Source organism: Pimephales promelas, chromosome 14 (assembly GCF_988280905.1).
Source record: "Pimephales promelas chromosome 14, fPimPro1.hap1.1, whole genome shotgun sequence".
Classification (NCBI taxonomy): domain Eukaryota; kingdom Metazoa; phylum Chordata; class Actinopteri; order Cypriniformes; family Leuciscidae; genus Pimephales; species Pimephales promelas.
In genome coordinates, this window is record NC_142782.1 from 3,104,767 (window position 1) to 3,125,543 (window position 20,777).

General features: G+C 36.7%; 1 protein-coding gene across 6 annotated transcripts in view; it reads left to right on the top strand.

Annotated features, from left to right (window-relative positions):
• cabin1 (calcineurin binding protein 1) overlaps nt 1–20,777 on the top strand; it is a 154,608-nt gene that overhangs the window by 16,740 nt on the left and 117,091 nt on the right. For all 6 annotated transcript variants that reach the window (XM_089119272.1, XM_039675057.2, XM_039675058.2 and 3 more), the window contains exons 10-16: nt 666–837; nt 4,421–4,557; nt 4,649–4,866; nt 7,373–7,445; nt 11,344–11,528; nt 13,017–13,148; nt 18,456–18,653. In XM_089119272.1, coding sequence (XP_088975398.1) covers nt 666–837; nt 4,421–4,557; nt 4,649–4,866; nt 7,373–7,445; nt 11,344–11,528; nt 13,017–13,148; nt 18,456–18,653 — 1,115 coding nt within the window. The remainder of the gene's footprint in view (nt 1–665; nt 838–4,420; nt 4,558–4,648; nt 4,867–7,372; nt 7,446–11,343; nt 11,529–13,016; nt 13,149–18,455; nt 18,654–20,777) is intronic.

Sequence of the window (20,777 nt, forward strand, 5' to 3'; positions counted from 1 at the left end):
TTTTTTGGGAGGCTAGTTGAAGTTCTGAATGGTTAATAAAAACGTAGGTGCCAAATTTGCCGGTGGTTGAAAAAGTTAATTTCAAACCCTGTATACAGTCAAACCAAAAATTATTCAGACACCACATATCATTTTTTTTTACTAGTGGGTGTAGGAAACTATAGTATATTTATGTAAGTGAGGATTGCAAAATAAAGTAAACGGTGACATATTATACCTAATAATTCTTCATACAGTGACTACCAGAAGAAATGTTCAGACACTTTGACCGGATCATGTTTTGCTGAAGTGTTTTTTCTGTAATCGCTAATGCGAGCTTTTGACACACAGACTGAACCACATGAAGCATTGCTTGGTGATTGGTTGAGCTAAACTGGTATTCTCTAATTGTGTAGTTAAAATGAACAGCTGACAGATGATCAACATAATTCATGTGTGAGAACGTCTAACAGAAGGACGGACAAAACCAGTGAAATATCGACTGATTTGATAACTTGATAAAGTTCTTTTCCTTTATTACCATTTTCTAAACTATAGTGAATAAACTCTGAAAACGTGAGAAATATTGAAAGTGTCTGACTACATTTTGGTTTGACTGCATGTAATGTATATATTTTATATATTTCAAAAGTAACACTATGACACGGATGATGTTGACCCTACAGCTCTGGACGCTGCCTTGAGTGATAAATCGAAAAAAGGCACCAAGAGAAAACGTGTGGTAGAAGACAACATAGAGACGGCAAAGAGACGCTCTGCACGTGTCCGCAACACCAAATGCAAGAAAGAAGAGAAGATCGACTTCCAAGAGCTTCTGCTCAAATTCCTGCCTTCTAGGTGATTATTTTACTAATTATCTATTCAGGGTTTTTTTGTTGTACCTGCTGTGACCGTATCAAGCAAGGCTTTAAGGCTGCATTTGAAGAGTTCAGATGCAAAAGCCTCTAAGTGACATTTGAAATTTTCTTCTAAAATGATCATTTTTATCAAGCTTGTATATTTAAGTTCAGTAATTTCACTTAAATGGCAATGAAGATTACCTATTAATTTTCATTTAAGTGAAATTACTGAACTTAAATATACAAGTTTGATAAAAATGGTAAATTTAGAAGAAAATTTCAAATGGCATTTAGAGGCTTTTGCATCTGAACTCTTCATTTACACTGCAGGTCTTGATGCCCAAATCCGATTTTCTGACTTTTTGATCATCTTTTAAAAGTGACCCATATCCGATTTTTGCATTTACACTATCCACTGCTGAACAGTGTTGTGCAAGTTACTTCCAAACTGTAATACATTAGGTATTACTAGTTACTGTTATTTACAAGTAATTCATTACCTTACAATATTACTGTCCCATAATTGTAATGCGTTACATTACTCATGTATTACTTTTGAGTTACTTTCACCAAAATAACTAAGTAGAACTTAACTTTGGGGCTGTAACGATATGCAATATGAAACCGAAATCGCGATTCGCCACACGACTCAGATCCACGAACCTACAGAATCGCGACACACCTCTTCCAACTCCAGCGTTATTCTCCTTACCGTCCAGATCCAATGCTGCCTTATCTTTAAATTAGGCTATTAGTATTATTTGAAGTTAACATTATAAAATACGTAGACCTACACCACAAAACTAGTCGAGGATAAATTATTTAAAATTGGGGAAGTCCAGCATTATGGACATGACATTTGCAGTCAAAACTTGAAATAAAAATTCTCAGAAAATACATGTATTGAAACGTATATAGGCTACTTCCGTAAAGGACTCCAGACATTAGACAAATATCAGTCTATGTTTTATTTTTAATATTAGGGAAAAGACACACATTCATGCGTGACAAAAAAATAGGAGGCAAAATATATTTTTTGTAATTCTGTTAATTACACTGCGCAAATCGGATGAGGAAGGGTTGGCTCTCCAGTCTTCATAGAACTTAAAATATTCATTTTATTTTAGTTTTCGTGTTCGCATTTATGAGGAAAAAACAATGTTACAGACGCGACCGCTCTGAACTGGCACTAAAAGACTGCTTTAAAACTTTCACATAGTCTGTTGCCTTTAAGAAGTAAAAGCAGACAATACACTGTAATACAACTGTAATACAAGCCTCACTGAACATGTAACGAGTAAAATATTACTGAAAATTGATTAGTAATGCCTTACACTACTGCGTTACAGCAAAAAGTAATATGTTACTGTAATGTATTACTTTTGTAATGCGTTACTCCCAACACTGCTGCTGAAACTACCAAATGCAGACGTTCTGACCCGGGAAATTAAGCAAAACAGCACGAAATTCAATGGATGCAGATGTGAATAAAATTATCCAGTGTTTTCTTTCCACAATATTTCAATAAGTCATCGAAACATTGGTCTCGTACGGCGGAGAAAAAAAGAGGAGAGGCTCTAGCCACGAGCACTTAAAACAATGCCTCATATCTCGTGAAATGTCTTCAAAAACGGATTTATCACCCGATTTATAAACGGGTCACTTGAACCATGCAGTGTAAATGAGGCCTAAGAGACATTTTGTCAGACATGAGCTTTCTATTTTTGTTTCGTCACATTGAGTGAATCCTCCTGCACTCAATTGTATATTAGATCTCAAATATACATGTGCTTTAACTGCCTGTAGTAGGGTCAATACAGCTAAAGTGAGACACCTGATTATTTATTAATCAGTGTCATTGTTTTAAAGTGCCCCTATTATAATATTTTAAAGGTTCAATTAATTTTGTTTTGGAGTCTCCTATAATAGGTTTACATGCATCCAAGGTTAACACTTAACTGTCACCGTCCCACAGGTGGGACGTTTGCCACTATATTTTTAAAACAATAATATCTTAGTAAATACCTTAAATAATATTGACAAACTATATATCATTTGAAAGCTTACAATCTCTAGTTTCCATATTTGGTGACTGATTTTCAAAATATATTACAGAGGAGCCATAATTTATCAATATAAAACAAGAATATTTTCATACTCATAAGGCGTGTTCAGACCTTTATTTTAAAATAGCAGTAAACATGAAAAATCATGAAAAAATGGTAGATACCTCAGTTTGTTTTCATGCCAAAAGTTCAAAAGATAGAATCCATTCAATTATTTTGGAAAAAAAGGTCTGAAAAGTTTGAAATATCAAGAAAAAAATAATAAATTCACCATTTGTGACGTGGCAGCTAGCTATGACTTACATGCGTGTTCTTTGTATGTGTTTCTTAGAGGTTCAATTCTTATCAAAATCTGCCAAACTTCCCATGCTACTTCTGAATAGGATCTCTACTTCAGAAATTGTATGAAAATTGTGAAAATAATGGTTCATATCACTCAAAACACGAATGGAAATGCAGGCGCCCTTATATGGGCAGTAATGGAGTCTGATTGTGCCCTAGTGAAAAAGTTTGGTACTGCGCTCAAACAAAATCTTACTGAAAGCTCATTTTTTGAGATATCAACCTAAAATTTGAAACACAACTTGTTCAGATTTTTGGCTTTGATCTTTCTGCCATTTTAGAGTAGCCCAGGTTTTGAAAATATATATTTTATGTAAAATATGAATAATTAATATTTTTACATTGTACATTTCCATAAACTTAAACTTCTATAACTTTTTTTCTGTTTCACTTTCTTAATTTTGTTCACTTCTACAAAAATCTGCCAAATGTCTTCTTTAAAACAAGACCAATCATATGTCTATATTCCAAAGCATTCTTGAATTACAACCATTTAAGTTCGAAATGTGCATTTTCATGTCTATTCAAAAAAGGGGGGGTGACAGTTAACAGGTTAAACATTTACATTTTCTCATAATATACATTGCAGTATCAGCTCTTTCCTCACAGTGTCTGAAACAGTTTAATAAAGGATTCAGTCTCTCTAAGCCCCTCCTTTCCGAGAGTTGCTCTGATTGGTCAGATGCAAACACTCATTACCTATGAATTTTAGCACCGGATTTTTCTAAACAAATGATACACAGTGATACCAACCGTAACAATGGTGTCGGTTTTACTGTATCAATTCCAGCGCATGAAATTATTAGTATTTTTTTTTTTTTTGTAGCACAGATTTTTTTTAGACAACACAAACCAAACTCTTCCACTCTCAGTTACAACTACAGTGTTTGGTGGTCAAAGTAGACGCTGTTCACAAGCTGCCAATGAACACCATAGACTGGCATTATGCAAAATAAGACGGGAATTACTGACGACTCGTTTCAGGCACTTCAGAATCTTTTTTTTTGGGAGAAAATAACTCCAATTATCATTTGCAGACCTTTTACATGAATGAACAGCTATTTTACACACTGCATGAAAGGTCATATCTAAAAAAGCATAATAGAGGCACTTGATGCAAAAATGCCAAGTCAAAAAAGGTCTTCCTTTTATGTTGAGCTGCTTTATTTTCAGGTTGAAAAAGTTTGAAGACGATGAAGATGAGGAGAGTCTCAGTAACATGGACTCTCATTGTAATGTCAAACCGGATTCCCAGCTGAACCGCGGCTCCGGGTCCAACTCCTCTGAGTACATCATCTCTATGGAGTCAGGTACAGACACTGAGGTTTTCGTTTTATTCTTTGTTTTATTTCTTTCTGCATCTGCTTCTGCATTTTCTCTCGGTTCTCCGTGGTTCCTCAGAGCGCAAGGATGTGCATGCGTTCCTGCTGGCGAACATGCAGAACGGAGGCATCCTGGAGCTGATGATACGGTTCCTGAAGGCGGTGGGGCAGATGTTTCTGGAGGAGTGGCCAGCGGGTCTCGCTGGAGTGGTGCTGGATCTCTTCATATGCTGGAGGAAACACAGCTCTGGGCTGCCCAACCCACTGCTCAGAGACTCCAACAACCAGCACATAAAGGTGAGACATTTACTGGTTCATGCTAGTACAACTTTGAAAGATAGTCATGTAGGGGTGTGAGGGTTATTATATAACCTTGAGACCTACGGTTACAGTTGAACACCGTTATTAGAACTCTATAACCGGCAAAACAGTGTTATTAAAGGGATACTCCACTTTTTTTGGAAATAGGCTCATTTTACAACCCCCTCAGAGTTAAAGGGTTAGTTCACCCAAAAATGAAAATTAAGTAATTAATTACTCACCCCCATGCTGTACCAACCCCGTAAGACCTTCGTTCATCTTCGGAACACAAATAAAGATATTTTTGATTGAATCTGAGAGCTGGATGACTCTTCCATAGACAGCCTGAGGGACTGCCTCTTGACGGCCCAGAAAGTCATTAAAAGAAAAGGTTTAAATATTCCATGTGCCTACAGTGGCTCAACTATAACTTTATCAAGCGACGAGACTACTTTTTGTGCGAAAAAAAAACGTAAATAACGACTTTATTCGACTTTCCATTACTTCCTTATGGGCGCATGCGCGAGAACTGAGACGAGACCGTTCTTCTTCGACTACTTTTTGTTACTGGCTGCTCCGCTTAGGAGTTTTACCGCCCCCTACCGTATAAGATGACGTACTGCTTGTAAACAAAACGTTTTGCGCCTCCGGCTATATCAGTACGTCATCTTATACGGTAGGGGGCGGTAAAACTCCTAAGCGGAGCAGCCAGTAACAAAAAGTAGTCGAAGAAGAACGGTCTCGTCTCAGTTCTCGCGCATGCGCCCATAAGGAAGTAATGGAAAGTCGAATAAAGTCGTTATTTACGTTTTTTTTCGCACAAAAAGTAGTCTCGTCGCTTGATAAAGTTATAGTTGAGCCACTGTAGGCACATGGAATATTTAAACCTTTTCTTTTAATGACTTTCTGGGCCGTCAAGAGCCAGTCCCTCAGGCTGTCTATGGAAGAGTCATCCAGCCCTCAGATTCAATCAAAAATATCTTAATTTGTGTTCCGAAGATGAACGAAGGTCTTACGGGGTTGGTACAGCATGGGGGTGAGTAATTAATGACTTAATTTTCATTTTTGGGTGAACTAACCCTTTAAACAGTTGAGTTTTGCCGATTTTCAGCCGATTTTCTGATATTTAGGAGAATATCAGTAACCAGACAGTTTCTGGTCTCATTGACTTCCAAAGTATCCTACTATGTAGGATACTTTTTTTTCCCCACTGCTTGCACCTGCCTGGCAACACAACTCTATTCATCATGCCACCTGAACCTGCTGTATTTCTCCCAGTGGAGCTGCTGAGAAACAGACAGACTGAGGACTTTAATGAGTGTGCTTTTGGCAAAAACTAGGTCACAAACACACCATAAACTGAATAATTAAAAGTTTAGCTGTTATTTTCTTAAGCTAACAGGATCATTTAAAATAATTGTAAAGAAAAAAAGAAGTAATTTATTCCTGTGATGCAAAGCTGAATTTTCAGAATAATTCCTCCAGTCTTTAGTGTCACATGATCCTTCAGACATTTGAATGCTCAATAAACATCTATTATTATGTTATGTTGAAAATAGTGTTGCTTCATATTTTTACGGAAACGTGATCTTTTTTTTTCAGGATTCTTTGAATCGTTGAATACAATTTATTTGAAATAGAAATCTGATGTAACAATGTGAAAATCTTTACTTTTACTTTTGCTTAATTTAATGTATACTTGCTGAATAGAAGTATTTCTTTAAAAAAAACAACAACAACTGTAATGCATATTGCTTTCATTTCATTACAATATAGTAGATTGGCCTGATTGTTTTTTGAAGGCTCTTAATTGCATGAAATGAACTTAAACTTTCACATCATTGCTTTTTCCAACTTCAGTACGATACAGTTAAAAATATCGATATTCGATTCCATCTTTGATACCACGAGAAAAACTGCCATTTGTATATGTATGTGTGTATATATATATATACACCCCACCAATACAGATCATTTAAACTAGTGCTGTCAAACGAATAATCGCATCCAAAATAAAAGTTTGTGTTTACATAATATATGTGGGTGCACTGTGTATAATTATTTTGTATATATAAATACACACACATGCATGTATATTTAAGAAAAAAATATTATTTCTATATAAAATATTTATATTTATATATAATATAAATTGTATATAAATCTATATACAGTATATACATGAAAATATTTCTTAAATATATACAAGCATGTGTGTGTATTTATATTTATAAAATAATTATACACACCACACACACACATATTATGTAAACACAAAATTTTATTTTGGATGCGATTAATCGTTTGACAGCACTAATTTAAATTAAATTTACAAAAAAAAAGTAAACGGTCCGTAATAGATAACTGACTATTATTTTGAAATGTACAGTATTTCTGGATTACATACGGATTTAATTTTTCATGATTTCAACGTGCAATAGATGTTTGCAGGTCTGACCACTGTACAGTACATCATCATATTACACTGCCTCTCGTCTAACAGGAAATGATGCTGATGAGTCTCTGCTGTCTGGAGCTGCAGTTGGAACAGAAGTCTATGACGAAGGGCAAGAACAGTAAGAACATACAATCAGTCAAATGTTTGTCATGTGTTTGACATCATCATTAAGTCCAGGGGTGGACTTAAGGCGGGCGTACACGGTGCGATTTTTACTGTTTTACGAGCTCGCAGATGATCGTGTGGAAATCGGTGATGGTCGCGGCTCGCAGTGTGTCAGAGGAAATGCGAGCCGAGTCGCATAGGACAGGAGCCATCTTAGGAAATAGTCTCGATAAGTCAAATCACGAACGACGTGCTGAGTGATCTGAACTGTATGAAGTTCAGCGAACTTCTGAACTGGATGAACAACGTTCGTGGTTTGACTTATCAAGACTATTTCCTAAGATGGCTCCTGCCTGTACACACGAAGTGAACTGTCTTCATAAAGTATCTTCTTATTAAACGGTCTGTACACTTACAAAGTTCTCAATGCTTCGGTTTGCATGTATGGACCCTCATTATGTTTCTGTGTTAGTGTGGGGCTATTTTGAGCCTTGTTAGTGGTATAAACTAGCAATTTCTGTTTTACTTAGTCAATGCCCCCATTACTAGCATTATACGCTTAACAGTTTTTAGAGATAAAACTCTTTACATTCGATTATCATGAAAACAAATCTCAGAGAACGGTTGACTAGGTACCGATGTTTTATTAGACCAAAGGTTCATTGTTCGCCGGAGTTCTCCTTTAAAGGAACACTCCGACTTTTTGGGACTTTAGCCTATTCACCTTACCCCCCAGAGTTAGATAAGTCCATACATACCTTTTTCATCTCCGTGCGTGCTATAAGTCTGTTTGACGCACCCACCGCTAGCCTAGCTTAGCACAAAGACTCGATGTGACTGGTTGCAGCTTTCATACTGATCCAAATGAGTGGCAAAATAACGCAAACGTTTTCCTATTTACATGTTGTGATTTGTATAGTCACATAATGTACAAATAACAAAGTCAAATGAGACACAGACATCTTTTAACCGTATAAAACCTGGGAACTATTCTCTGAAGGCGAAGCACTGCTACTTTGACGGCGTAATAACCGCATCACCGGAGACACGCAGTGGTGAGGAGCGGAGAGTTCGCTCGGTGTTTGGGTAATAGAGTCAGCAATTTATAAATAGTAAAAGCGTAGTTTAGAGTCATGGGTTTTCGCTCTATTGTAAATAGCTGCGACTGTAAACAGGGGAGGTAACCATGTTTCACAGAATTCCAACTAAAAACGCTGACTGGATGAAGAAATGGCTAACTTACTCTGGATATTTATCCAAACACACCTAAGATTATCAAGGGACATTATGTTTGCTCGGTACATTTCAATGAGGACGACTATTTTGAAAAAATGGAATTTGCCACACGGACCATAATGTGCTGAAGGATACGGCCATCCCATCGATAGCACAGACAGGACAGTGGATCACCTGCGGCTGAGGTAAGTGTTGTGTTCCGTTATGTTTTTAGATGACCTACTGTAACAGTGCCTTTAGCCAGATCTAATGTAACGTTAGTGAGACTATTATATGATTAGGGTATGAATATGTTTTTATCTTGATGCGGTGCGGACGCGCTTGGGGAAAAAAAACGAGCGCGTTCACCGCGTTGAACTTGCACCCTGCGCGCTGCGCGCCTAGCCTAAATTTGAAATAACCATGGAAATAACGAACTTGAGCGTGCAAAAGGGTACGATAGGCTGTGAGTTCATTGTGCAAAAACAATTTGTGCTATTACTTTCCCCTTATTCTATCCTATAGTAATGCAATACTGTATATTATATAGGCTAAATAGCCTACATTTGGTTCAGCTAATAAATTGCATTTAAAATATATTGATTCCTGTAATAATAATTATTTATTCATGTGATATTTATAAATCTGGGTGCGTTTTTGGTTGGAAATCAATGAAACATGGTACTGTATTACCTGGTCTCCCCTGTTTATTGTCACAGCTCATACAATAAAGCAAACACCCATGATAAACTATGCTTTTCTATCTAACGTTAGTAATTGCTGCCTCTTTATTCCAACGCTGAGCGAAGCGAACTCTCTGCTCCTCGTCACGGTGCGTCTCAGGTGATTGTTATCACTCTGCCCAAGTAGCAGTGCTTCCCCTTCAGAAAATATAGTATTTATACGGTCAAAAGATGTCTGTGTCTCATATGGCCTTGATATTTGCACACTCTGTGACTATACAAACCACAACATGTAAATAGGAAAACGTTTGCGTTATTTTGCCACTCATTTGGATCAGTATGAAAGCTGCAACCATTCACATCCAGTCTTTGTGCTAAGCTAGGCTAGCGGTGGGTGCGTCAAACAGACTTATAGCACGCACGGAGATGAAAAAGGTATGTATGGACTTATCTAACTCTGGGGGGTAAGGTGAATAGGCTAAAGTCCCAAAAAGTCGGAGTGTTCCTTTAAGAGGTGTGCGACCTCTGACATTTATAGCAATTGTAAGTCGCTTTGGATAAAAGCGTCAGCTAAATGAATAAATGTAAATGTGAACTCGCACTGTGTACGCCCGCCTTTAGATTTTTGGGGGGCGCTAAGCGATTTCTGTCATGGAGCCCTAACAGTCAACTCTCTCTTTTTTTTTTATATATAGGCTACCTATTTTTCTTTCTACATTTGTACATTTGTTTTTTATCAATGTAAAATGAAATACAATTGAATTCACACAAAAAAACTAAATTCACAAACTATTTACAGTTAAATAAAGTTACAACATGCAGGATTTTTGCAGTAAAATATCCAAAAAGCACTAGGCCAATGTTATATATTTGTTTAGTTGATTACTTAAAATATCTCAAATGTTTCCAGCTACTTGTAAATCGTGAGAAAATTGCGATTTTATCCGAGGAAACGGGGCGTGTGACGTCATATTCGCGTCACCCCCGGTTTCCGCCAGGTTTGACCTCGTATTGCAATAGTAACCATGGCGACAGACGTGGACAACTGGGTCGGTTATGTCCGTTATGCCTAGCAGGACGCTCACGCTGTTGTTGTTTTGTTCAAACGTTTTGGACCATGGCAGGCAGACTTTGAGACAAAAAGAAGACTAAAACGAAGATCAACATGCCGAGAGCTCCACGTCCGCGACTAACTTCCACTTGACAGAGACGCGAGTGTTGCGTGTGCTTTATTAGACAGGTGAGAAAATGTGCATAAAGCTAATAAATGTTATATAGTTCAACATGATGAAAAGTTAGAATATGATCTGTATGTTATTCTCTATTGTTAATCTAGCTTAGCCTCATACAGCCAACAAACAACCCAACTAACAAAATTCAACACACGTTTAGTGTGATAGTGAAACTGTTAGAGCAAGTGAAGCAGCGCTGCGTTAGCTCAAGTTTAATTCCTCTAATAAGCTGACCTGTGTGAGTAATTCAGCGTGTAGTTCGGTAGAATTAAATGTCCTTATTCCTTTATATCCGCGGGACTCGCGTTGCATGTGGCGCTAGCATACGGCTAGCAATCGCGCACTGCTTCACACCACAGTCATGTTGAAAACATCACTGTATTCACTCAACCATAAAAGATCCATCAGCTTGACGTCAAGATCCATAATTCAGCTTAATGCAGAATATACGCCTTTGTTATTGTAAGAGGTTAGCGACCCCTGGTGGCGAAACAATCTTGCATATTTTTGATTGCACTTCTCTAACCTGCAACTGTTGTATTTTCTCAATGTAAAATTGGATTTTTATGTTTGAGCAGATGTAGTTAACATGGTTATAGACAGGCCATACAATATATGATAGAATAGATGATTTATATAGGCTTCTAGGGTTTTTTTCGGGGGCCCAAAGCGGCTGCTTACCCCAAAGTCCGCCCCTGACTTCAGGAACTCATATTCAGATATTACTTCACACACCATGAAAAGTAATCACACAAATGTCTTGTGCCTGTGTGATTTACAGTGTCTCATAGGAAGACCATGTCTGCTTCAGGAAGGGATTGTGGGGATGCGGATTCAGAGACGTGCTTTCAATCGGACATATTTCTCCTGACCATGGCCTCGTCTCAGAGAGATCTGTTTGGAGACGACTGGCTCTCCTTTGCCGTCAGAGTTCACTGGCTTAAAGCACGACACCTCGCCTTTCAGGTAAGACAGCTCAGTTATCAGAGACGCAGACATGGGGGTGGGCGATATGGCAAAAATATCATATCACGATTTTTTTAGGAAGATCACGATCACGATTTTTTATCACGATTCTTTTTCAAGTTGGTTTTAATATTTTGCAAGTGGCTGTTCATTACAGCCAAACTAATGTCCCAATGTTAAAAACAAAAAACATAAACATAAAAATCTTTGTCATTATTTTCTTTGTTATTAAAAAAATAAGACAAGATAAACATTACACAAATTAATATTCAAATTAAATAAATAGTGCTTTATTTTTTCAGATGCAGTAGGTGTATTTAGCAGTAGCATTGAAGTAATTAAATGAACAAATATGAAATTAAAACACTACATAGACTTCACTGAATAAATTGATTCTTATTAAAGCTATATTAAAGTTCTCAGTCAGTGAGTGATTTTCTCCTTGTGTTTTTTGTTTGTTTTATTAACACTAAAGGGATAGTTCCCTCAAAAATGAAAATGGTCTCAATTTACTCTCTCAAGATGTTTTAAACCCGAATAAGTTTCTTTCTTCTGTTGAAAATAAAAGTTATTTTGAATAATGTGGGTAACCGAACAGTTGCTGGTCCCCTTATGGTTTTTTTTATAGGTTCTCTCCTGGAAGTTAATGGGGACCAGCAACTGTTTGGTTACCCACATTAAAAAAAAAAAATTGTCTTTTGTGTTCAGCACAAGAAAGAAATTAATACAGGTTTGGAACAACATTAGAGTGAGTAAATAATGACGGATTTTTTTATTTTTTTTGTGAACTATCCCTTTAAGGACAAGCGGCAGTACTATTTATTCCTGTCGCTTTTAGAGCAGCACGCGACGCGTTTAATATAGACGCATATTACACCAGATATTCTCTCAAATGTTTGCTTTCACTTTAGACATAGTCTGTTTATGTAAACATTGTGTGTATTTAACAGTATTAGCATAATCAGACTCGAGAGATAACTTAGTCCAGTATTCAGGCGCTGTTTGACAGACTTCTAGTGCCTGTGAGCGTCGGGGGTTATGCGGTCAGGAAAGCGCATGTTAGAACAGCGCATCAGCACGTGAATTAAATGTTTAACAGGCAAGGCGTATGCAAATAATGAACTTTTGTGAATTGCAGTGTCCCGTACCTATTCTTTAACGTGTGATCATGTGTAGGCTACGTCGCGTTGTACAGTTGAGAGACGGTGTCGCCAGAACTGAACTGATAGAATGCACTGTAACACGATACTACCATATTTCTTCAAAAGCAGATCGTGGAGACATTTTTAATCGTCCACGATTAAAAATCGTCATATCGCACACCCCTACGCAGACATATCTTTCTATTACCAGTACATAACTTATATGGTTCTTCACAAAGGTGTTGTACGCTAGTGAGACACATTCGATAATCTTGAGTAGAGCTGACTGAATTTCCAGGTTACACTTTTATAAATGCGTGTGATAGTATTTTTTGCACTGTTTTAGGGTGACATGGAGGAGGCGCTGGAGTGTTACGACATGTGTGTCGGTCTGCTGAAATGTCAGACGAGTGAGATGGAAAAGATCACCATCCTCCTGCCCAACCTCAGCATGGACAGTGCCATCTCTCTAGAGGAGGTACAGTACAAACCACATAAATCCCCTTTTTGAGTCGCTTCTGAGAATTCATGTCCAAGTGCGGTTCAAATATTTATTCAACAGCCAATGGAGTAGAAATAAATGTAAATGTAGAAGTAACAATACCATGCAAGAAAAGAAGTGTGCATGGAGATCTTTCTTCACCTATAGTGGCAGTGTGGCACCTATAATAGGAGATTTGGCTTGGTGTGTATTTGTGCGTTTTTGCGTACATGGGTTAAGGTTAGGTTTAGGCCCCGTCCACACTACTGCGTTTTCGTTTAAAAACGGAGACCTTTTGCTACGTTTGCATCTCCCGTCCAGACTAAAACGGGAAAAACGAAGACCTAAAACGGAGATGTTTAGAAACGCTGCAGCTCCGTTTTGCGTTTTGAATATCCGGAGGGCGTTTTAGTGAAGACCGGACAAAACGGAGGAGTTTAGAAACGATGACGCAGAAGCTGACGCTCGGCTCTATGATTGGGTGTTATCAGTCATGACGTGTCCTTCCCTGCTTTGTCAGCCCCTGTTTACACCGGCACACGCATGCCCAGTGTTGGTGAATGGTCACGTGATCCGCGTTTTCAGTCGTTTTAATGTGGACTGAGATCAATTCTAATACGCAGATAAAACGCTGGTGTGGAGGACGACTCAGGATATGATGACTTTCACAATTTATTGACTCCTGTAGAGTACAAATGCTCATTAATTGCCTTCTGGCTTTCTTTCACAGCACCTCTGCTTCCCTCAGCAGTGCAAAACGAGACTCGGCACTTATTGTAATTAAATTACATTATAAATACATTATTTGAACAATTACATGAGGTATTTTGCATAGTAGAGTGCACATTAATCATAGAAAGTCATTAACACCGTCCAGAAAATATTAAGCATTAAATGCAACAAATACATAAACACAGTGCATATGTTTCCTTAAAGGATTAGTTCACTTTTGAAAAAACTTTTGCTGATAATTTACTCACCCCCATGTCATCCAAGATGTCCATGTCTTTCTTTCCTCAGTCGAAAAGAAATTTAGGTTTTTGATGAAAACATTCCAGGATTTTTCTCCATATAATGGACTTCAATGGGAACCGGATGGTTCAAGTATCAAAAGACGGTTAATAACTGTTTCAGATGCAGCTTCAAATGTCTTTAAACGACACCAGACGATGAATAAGGGTCTTATCATGCGAAACGATCGGTTATTTCAAAACTTATTCCAAAAATGTGACTTTTCTAAGGACAAATGCTAGCCTTGCTCTATTCTCTGAGGCACGTTTGTAACGTCACGTAATACGTAATTACGTTCAAAAGGTCACGGGCGATGTAGCCGGAAGTACAGAATCAAAATCGTCCGACATCGTTGTTTTTCCTTTTAATTCCTTTTTTGTAAACGGTGTTTGAGTTAGTTTTCACGTTCAACCTATGCGTTCAACTTGTAAACACTCTGACTCTGCACTTCCGGCTACGTCGCCCGTGACCTTTTGAATGTAATTACGTAATACGTGACGTTGCAAACGCGCCTCAGAGAATAGAGCAAGGCTAGCATTTGTCCTTATAAAAGTTACATTTTTGGAATAAGCTTTGAAATAACCGATCGTTTCGCATGATAAGACCCTTATTCATCGTCTGGTGTCGTTTAAAGACATTTGAAGCTGCATCTGAAACAGTTATAAACCGTCTTTTGATACTTGAACCATCCGGTTCCCATTGAAGTCCATTATATGGAGAAAAGTCCTGGAATGTTTTCATCAAAAACCTAAATTTCTTTTCGACTGAGGAAAGAAAGACATGGACATCTTGGATGACATGGGGGTGAGTACATTATCAGCAAAAGTTTTTTCAAAAGTGAACTAATCCTTTAAAGAGAATAGTATAACAGAAACGCCCAATGGGCTGAATAAAGTTTGTGTGGCGTAACAGAAACAAAAAAAAAAAAAAAAAAATGTAATGGATAACCAAAAACAAAAATGCATACCTGTAGAGTACAAATGCACATTAATTGCCTTCTGGCTTCCTTTCACAGCACCTCTGCTTCCTAAACATACAAAAATACAGCGTTTACACTATATATAAAGGGACGCTGAAAACTCCGACGATCTACATTGCTCACAGAGCGCGACCCGTGTGCCGTCGTGAAATGGCGGTTGGAAAGTGAATCTGAAAACTTCAGATTCAGCTCAAAATAACACGAGACCGCCACACATAGTGTTAATGTATTAACATTAGACGTTAAACATTGAAAATAGAAAACAGCAAATTAGCTCAGCAGCACATTTTCACTCAACTTACCCTCAGCAGTGCAAAACGAGACTGAGGGAGACGGTACGCTACGGAAGCTTAGGAGGGACAGAAAGGATAGTGTGCAGGAAGGGTCATTTCCACAGGTAACCAGTCCTTCCAGAAAAACGCGGAGTTTTTTTGTGATTGTTGCGGGCAAAAATCCTTGATTACGCGGCCCGTTTTCTTTAAAAATGCGATGGAATATGCGGGATATTTATGCAATTTTATGCGATGAAATTGCGGGAACTTGCAAAAATTGCGGGAACTTGCAAAAACTGCGGTTTGATGAAAAAGAGAAAAAAAGTGATTCCCCCAACATCCTGTTCTCACTAGGCTACTACCTTAATGTAAAGAGTCATTTCTTATTACTTTCTATGATGTAGCAAGCATACTACATCATAGAAAGTGCTGGGAATATTTAATTTCTCTCTTGTTTTATTTTTATTAAATTTTCAAAATCACAGAGTTTGATATCAAGTTCTTGACATTTCTTTTACACATTTTCTGATAAGTATAACATCTGAGAAGTAGCCTAAAACATGAAACAATAATTTGGAAAAAAAAAAGAAAAAAAGAAAAAAAAAAGATAGAGGGCATCACAGACATATTAAATTCCTTTAGCAGAGATACAGATCTTTTGGGCTTTTCGATTTTTTTTTTTTTTTAAATTTTAAAGACTCAAAATACATTTTAAAGGCTGTTTTGAAATGAGCAAAGTTGGGTTTTGAGTTAGGCTACTCCACTTAGTTTGATGAATATGAAATTTTCCTAATAATAGAAAAAAATCGATAACATACATTTTTCTTATAGGAAAGTCAAAATCATTTGTATGAAGATGACAAATTTAAGACAAGGTTGCAATTCATTTTAAAACCTAGAAATTGAGACATCTCATTCCAAAAGATTGAAAAATAGGGACATTCAAACAATAAGTGCACAATAGACTCTCTTTCACAATTACAAAATCAGCAATGTTTTATTTCAGACTGTAACGAGTGTAAATAAGGTGTGGCCCCTTTAAGAGCTGCGCGCTGAACTGTCTGCAGTGTGTGCGCCTCAAACACCCCATGTGTGCGGGTAATTTCTGTTTGATGCTTATTCTTTTATCTTATTTTGTTTATTAAGTAACGATGTGATGGTAGAACGTGTGACAGACAGTTATACGAGTTCGATTTGTGAGATGTCAATCGCCTCCGTGAGTCTTTCTGGCCTCTGCAATAACTTCAGCTGTGAGCTATCCCGTCGCGTAATTGCGTCACTTCATAACGTTCCCATGGAAACCGGAGGAAATGGCTGCTCTTGTATGAAGCAAACGCAACATTTTTCAACTTTCTGCGAAGATATGACTTTTTTTTGCAACGAAAATACGAGGATTATGAAATCATGCGAGCCCCGCATATTTTGCGTGGAAATCGGCATTTTATGCGGCGAAAGTGCGGGTTATTCGAAAAAATGCGGCCCCCCGCATAAATATGCGGACTTTGGCTGATTTTGCATTGAATTCAGCGATCGCATAATCGCGTTTTTCTGGAGGGACTGGGTAACATTCGCAAAAATAAAAATACATAAAAATAACTCAATGAGATAAAATTCACAAATACTCAACCATTAAATGATAAATAAAAACAAAGATGCTAATTTGAAAATAAGAATTACTAAAAGTGCATTTTTAACTCCGTTACATAACCTTGACAGATTTTAAGACGGTAGTAGAAGACAATACTGTTTCCCAACTGTAGAGGGACCCTGAGAGCAAAATTTCAAAAATGTCATAATGGGGCTTTAAAATGTTCTTCACACTAAGAGAAATGTTTTTTTAAGAACTGATCAATGAAAGGTTCTTAGGAGAAACAAAATTGTTCTTCTGTGGCATTACTGTGAACCCCCCTTTATTTAAGTATACATTTATATATATATATATATATATTATATATATTATATATATATATATATATATATATATATATATATATATATAAATATATATATATTTTTCCCCAATATCCCTTCTTGAATATGGAAATGGCAAAAAAGATTCTGGTGTCCTGGTGACTCTTCATGAGAGATTTGCACCGATTTGTACAGTTTTATAATTTTTTTTGAGCCTGCTTACAGAAACAAAAGACTCACCAATAAAAGCCACAATTATAATGTTCTCATTATAACTTTATGTAGCCTGTATGACAGACTTGCGCTGCACATCTTGCACTGAACTGCATTTTCTTTTTGAAAGTGATTTCAATCATATTTCAAGCAATTTAAAACCATCATGGCGAACCGTGAAGTGCCTCAGTCGAAGTAAATAATCCATTATTTATCAGCTTTAATATATGTGCCAAATTTTCTTATCGGGCAGATAACGATAACATTAAAAATGAACATAAATCATTAAAAAAACAAAACATAAAAAACATAAACAGCTAGAATATGTCTGTATTGGTCCACTTTTGCATGATATGACCCAATTAAAAGAGTAGTTCACTAAAAAAAAAAACTGCTGATAATTTATCACCCCCATGTCATCCAAGATGTCCATGTCTTTCTTTCTTCAGTCGAAAATAAATTAAGGTTTTTGATGAAAACATTCCATGTTTTTTCTCCATATAATGGACTTCAATGGGGTCCAAATGGTTCAAGGTCCAAATGAGAGTTTCAATGCAGCTTCAAAGGGCTTTAAACGACACCAGACGATGAATAAGGGTCTTATCTAGCGAAACCAGCAGTCATTTCGAATGACTCGAAAAAAAGATTTGTTTATTTTGATCGTCTGGTGTCGTTTAAAGCCCTTTGAAGCTGCACTGAAACTCTCTTTTGGACCTTGAACCGTTTGGTTCCCATTGAAGTCCATTATATGGAGAAAATCCTGGAATGTTTTCATCAAAAACCTTAATTTCTTTTCGACTGAAGAAAGAAAGACGTGGACATCTTGGATGACATGGGGGTGAGTTTGTTTTTAAATAGTGAACTACTCCTTTAAGTGTAGAATCATATCAAATGTCTTCTCCTCATTGCTCTGTTTAGATTGAGAAGAAGTTGAAGTCTCTAGAGCGATGTCAGTCTCTAGAGGAGATCCAGAGACTGTTTGACGCTGGAGACTATCAGTCTGTGGTGCGTTTACTGCAGCCCACACTGAGCTTCGGCCAGGGCTCGGCACGACTCAAACCTCTGGATTACATCAGCTCTGCTCCAGAGAGACCAGCACAGCTGCTACTGCTGCAGGTACATCACACATTCTCCTTAAACTCACACTGTTATGCTATTTTAAACACTCCTAATGTTGTTTTGGAGGTTTACATTCATCCAAGGTCAAAAACACATTTCAGCATCACCACTATTCTCATTGTTCCTGAAACAGTTCGATAAATGATTCAGTCTCTCTATACCCTTCCTTTCTTAGCGCATGCTCTGCTCTGATTGGTCAGATGGCCTAGTCTGTTGTGATTGGTCGAACTCTTAAAGACCCGATATGGTCATGGAAAAGTGATTTTCCATCTTCACTTAGGGGTAAAAAGAAGTGTGGCCAGTGATATACTGTTATTGAAGTGTTATTTTATGTATTATGAGGTGTTATTCTCTTTAAAGAAAGTTACATTTATGCATTTGTCAGATGCTTTTATGCAAAGCCACTTTCATTGCATTTCAACGTGCGAAGAAGGAAAATCACTTTGCCATGAGTATACCGGCTCTTTAAGAGGTCGACCAATCACAACAGACTGGGCCATCTGACCAATCAGAACAGAGCATGCTCTAAGAAAGGAAGGGTTTAGAGAGACTGAATTATTTATCGAACTGTTTAAAAAGAACTAATAAGAAAGTTATTTAAAGCAAGACAAAATGTTTTTTTTTTTTGAGATTTTGCGCTTTTTAGTCTTTTTCAGACTAGTGTAAAGAAAACATCCAAAATACACATTTAAGTGTTTATTTTATTACACTTTTAATTTCAGTATTTTAATATTACAGAATAAATCTTCAAGGACATTTTAGTCCTAAACTATTTTTGGCTGCAGTCTGCCGACAGTATTTTTGGATTCATGCAGTGATAAAAAGATTTCTAGATTACAAAATATATTTTTGAGCATGAAATCATCATATTAGAGTGATTTCTGAAGGATAATGTGACACGGAAGACTGGAGTAATGATACTGAAAATCCAGCTTTGATCACAGAAGTGAATTACACTTTACTATATATTCACATAGAATTTTTTTTTTGTTTTAAATTTGTATTTCACAGTATTTACTGTATTTTGGATCAAATAAATGCAGCCTTGGTGAGCATTCAAAAGGTCTTTTAAAAACTAAAAATAATAAATGGATGGATTTATAGTGTTTTGAAAAAAAAATAAAATTAACTATTAATTTATCATTAACAATATTGTTGTTTGATTTAATAATCATTGTTCAAAATGTTCAGACTGAACCAATAAAACATTTCAACAGGATAACTAGAATATTCACAAAATGTGTGGGTCTAGGTAAAAAATGTAGTTTTCCTGAAAACTGTTGAAATGGATTTATAGCGTTTTGGAAAAGAACTCCTCATATATTCACATAGAGAATTTTACACTTTTTGTATTTCACAGAATTACTGTATTTTTGATCAAATACATTTTTGGTGAGCATTCAAAAAGTCTTTCAAAAACAAATCTTCCAAAACGTTTAAATGGATTGTAAATAATATATCATGCATATAATTAGAGACAGACCGATATTATCGGCCGATATTAGGCATTTTCCAAAATATCGGTATCGGCAGTCATAATGGCCGATAAATGAATATTTAAAAAATAAAATAAAAACAGACAAAACACGCTTCAATCATCTCTCCTTGGCCTGTTATATTGAAAATGTATGTTTTACAATTTGCAGTATGACGTTATCTATTGCTAAATCATGGCTCATCATAGACTAGTTAACCACAAAGCTAGCTAATGCCACTATCATCAGTGGAAGACCGCTAACGTTAACATTAATGAGCTTGGAAACCACAATGAACTTTTTCTGCCTAAATAAAGTAATGATTACTGTATTTATAACTAGCATATCTCTAGTTACAGTCCCTGCATTGTAAAATGTAAGTTAGACTTGCGAGGAGTGAACATTTAGACGTAGAGAAAAAGTATCAAACGTATCTTGTGCAGAAAAGTTAGCTTTTAATATTTAATAAAAAATAAAAAAAATATCGGCCGATATATCGGATTTTAAAACCCAAAAATATTTGTATCGGTATTTGCCTTCAAAATCCTTTATCGGTCGGGCTCTACATATAATTAGGCATTATGAACACCTTTATCTACAACTATAAGTGTTACTGGATTGTCTCGTAAACGCAGCCGTGTTATCT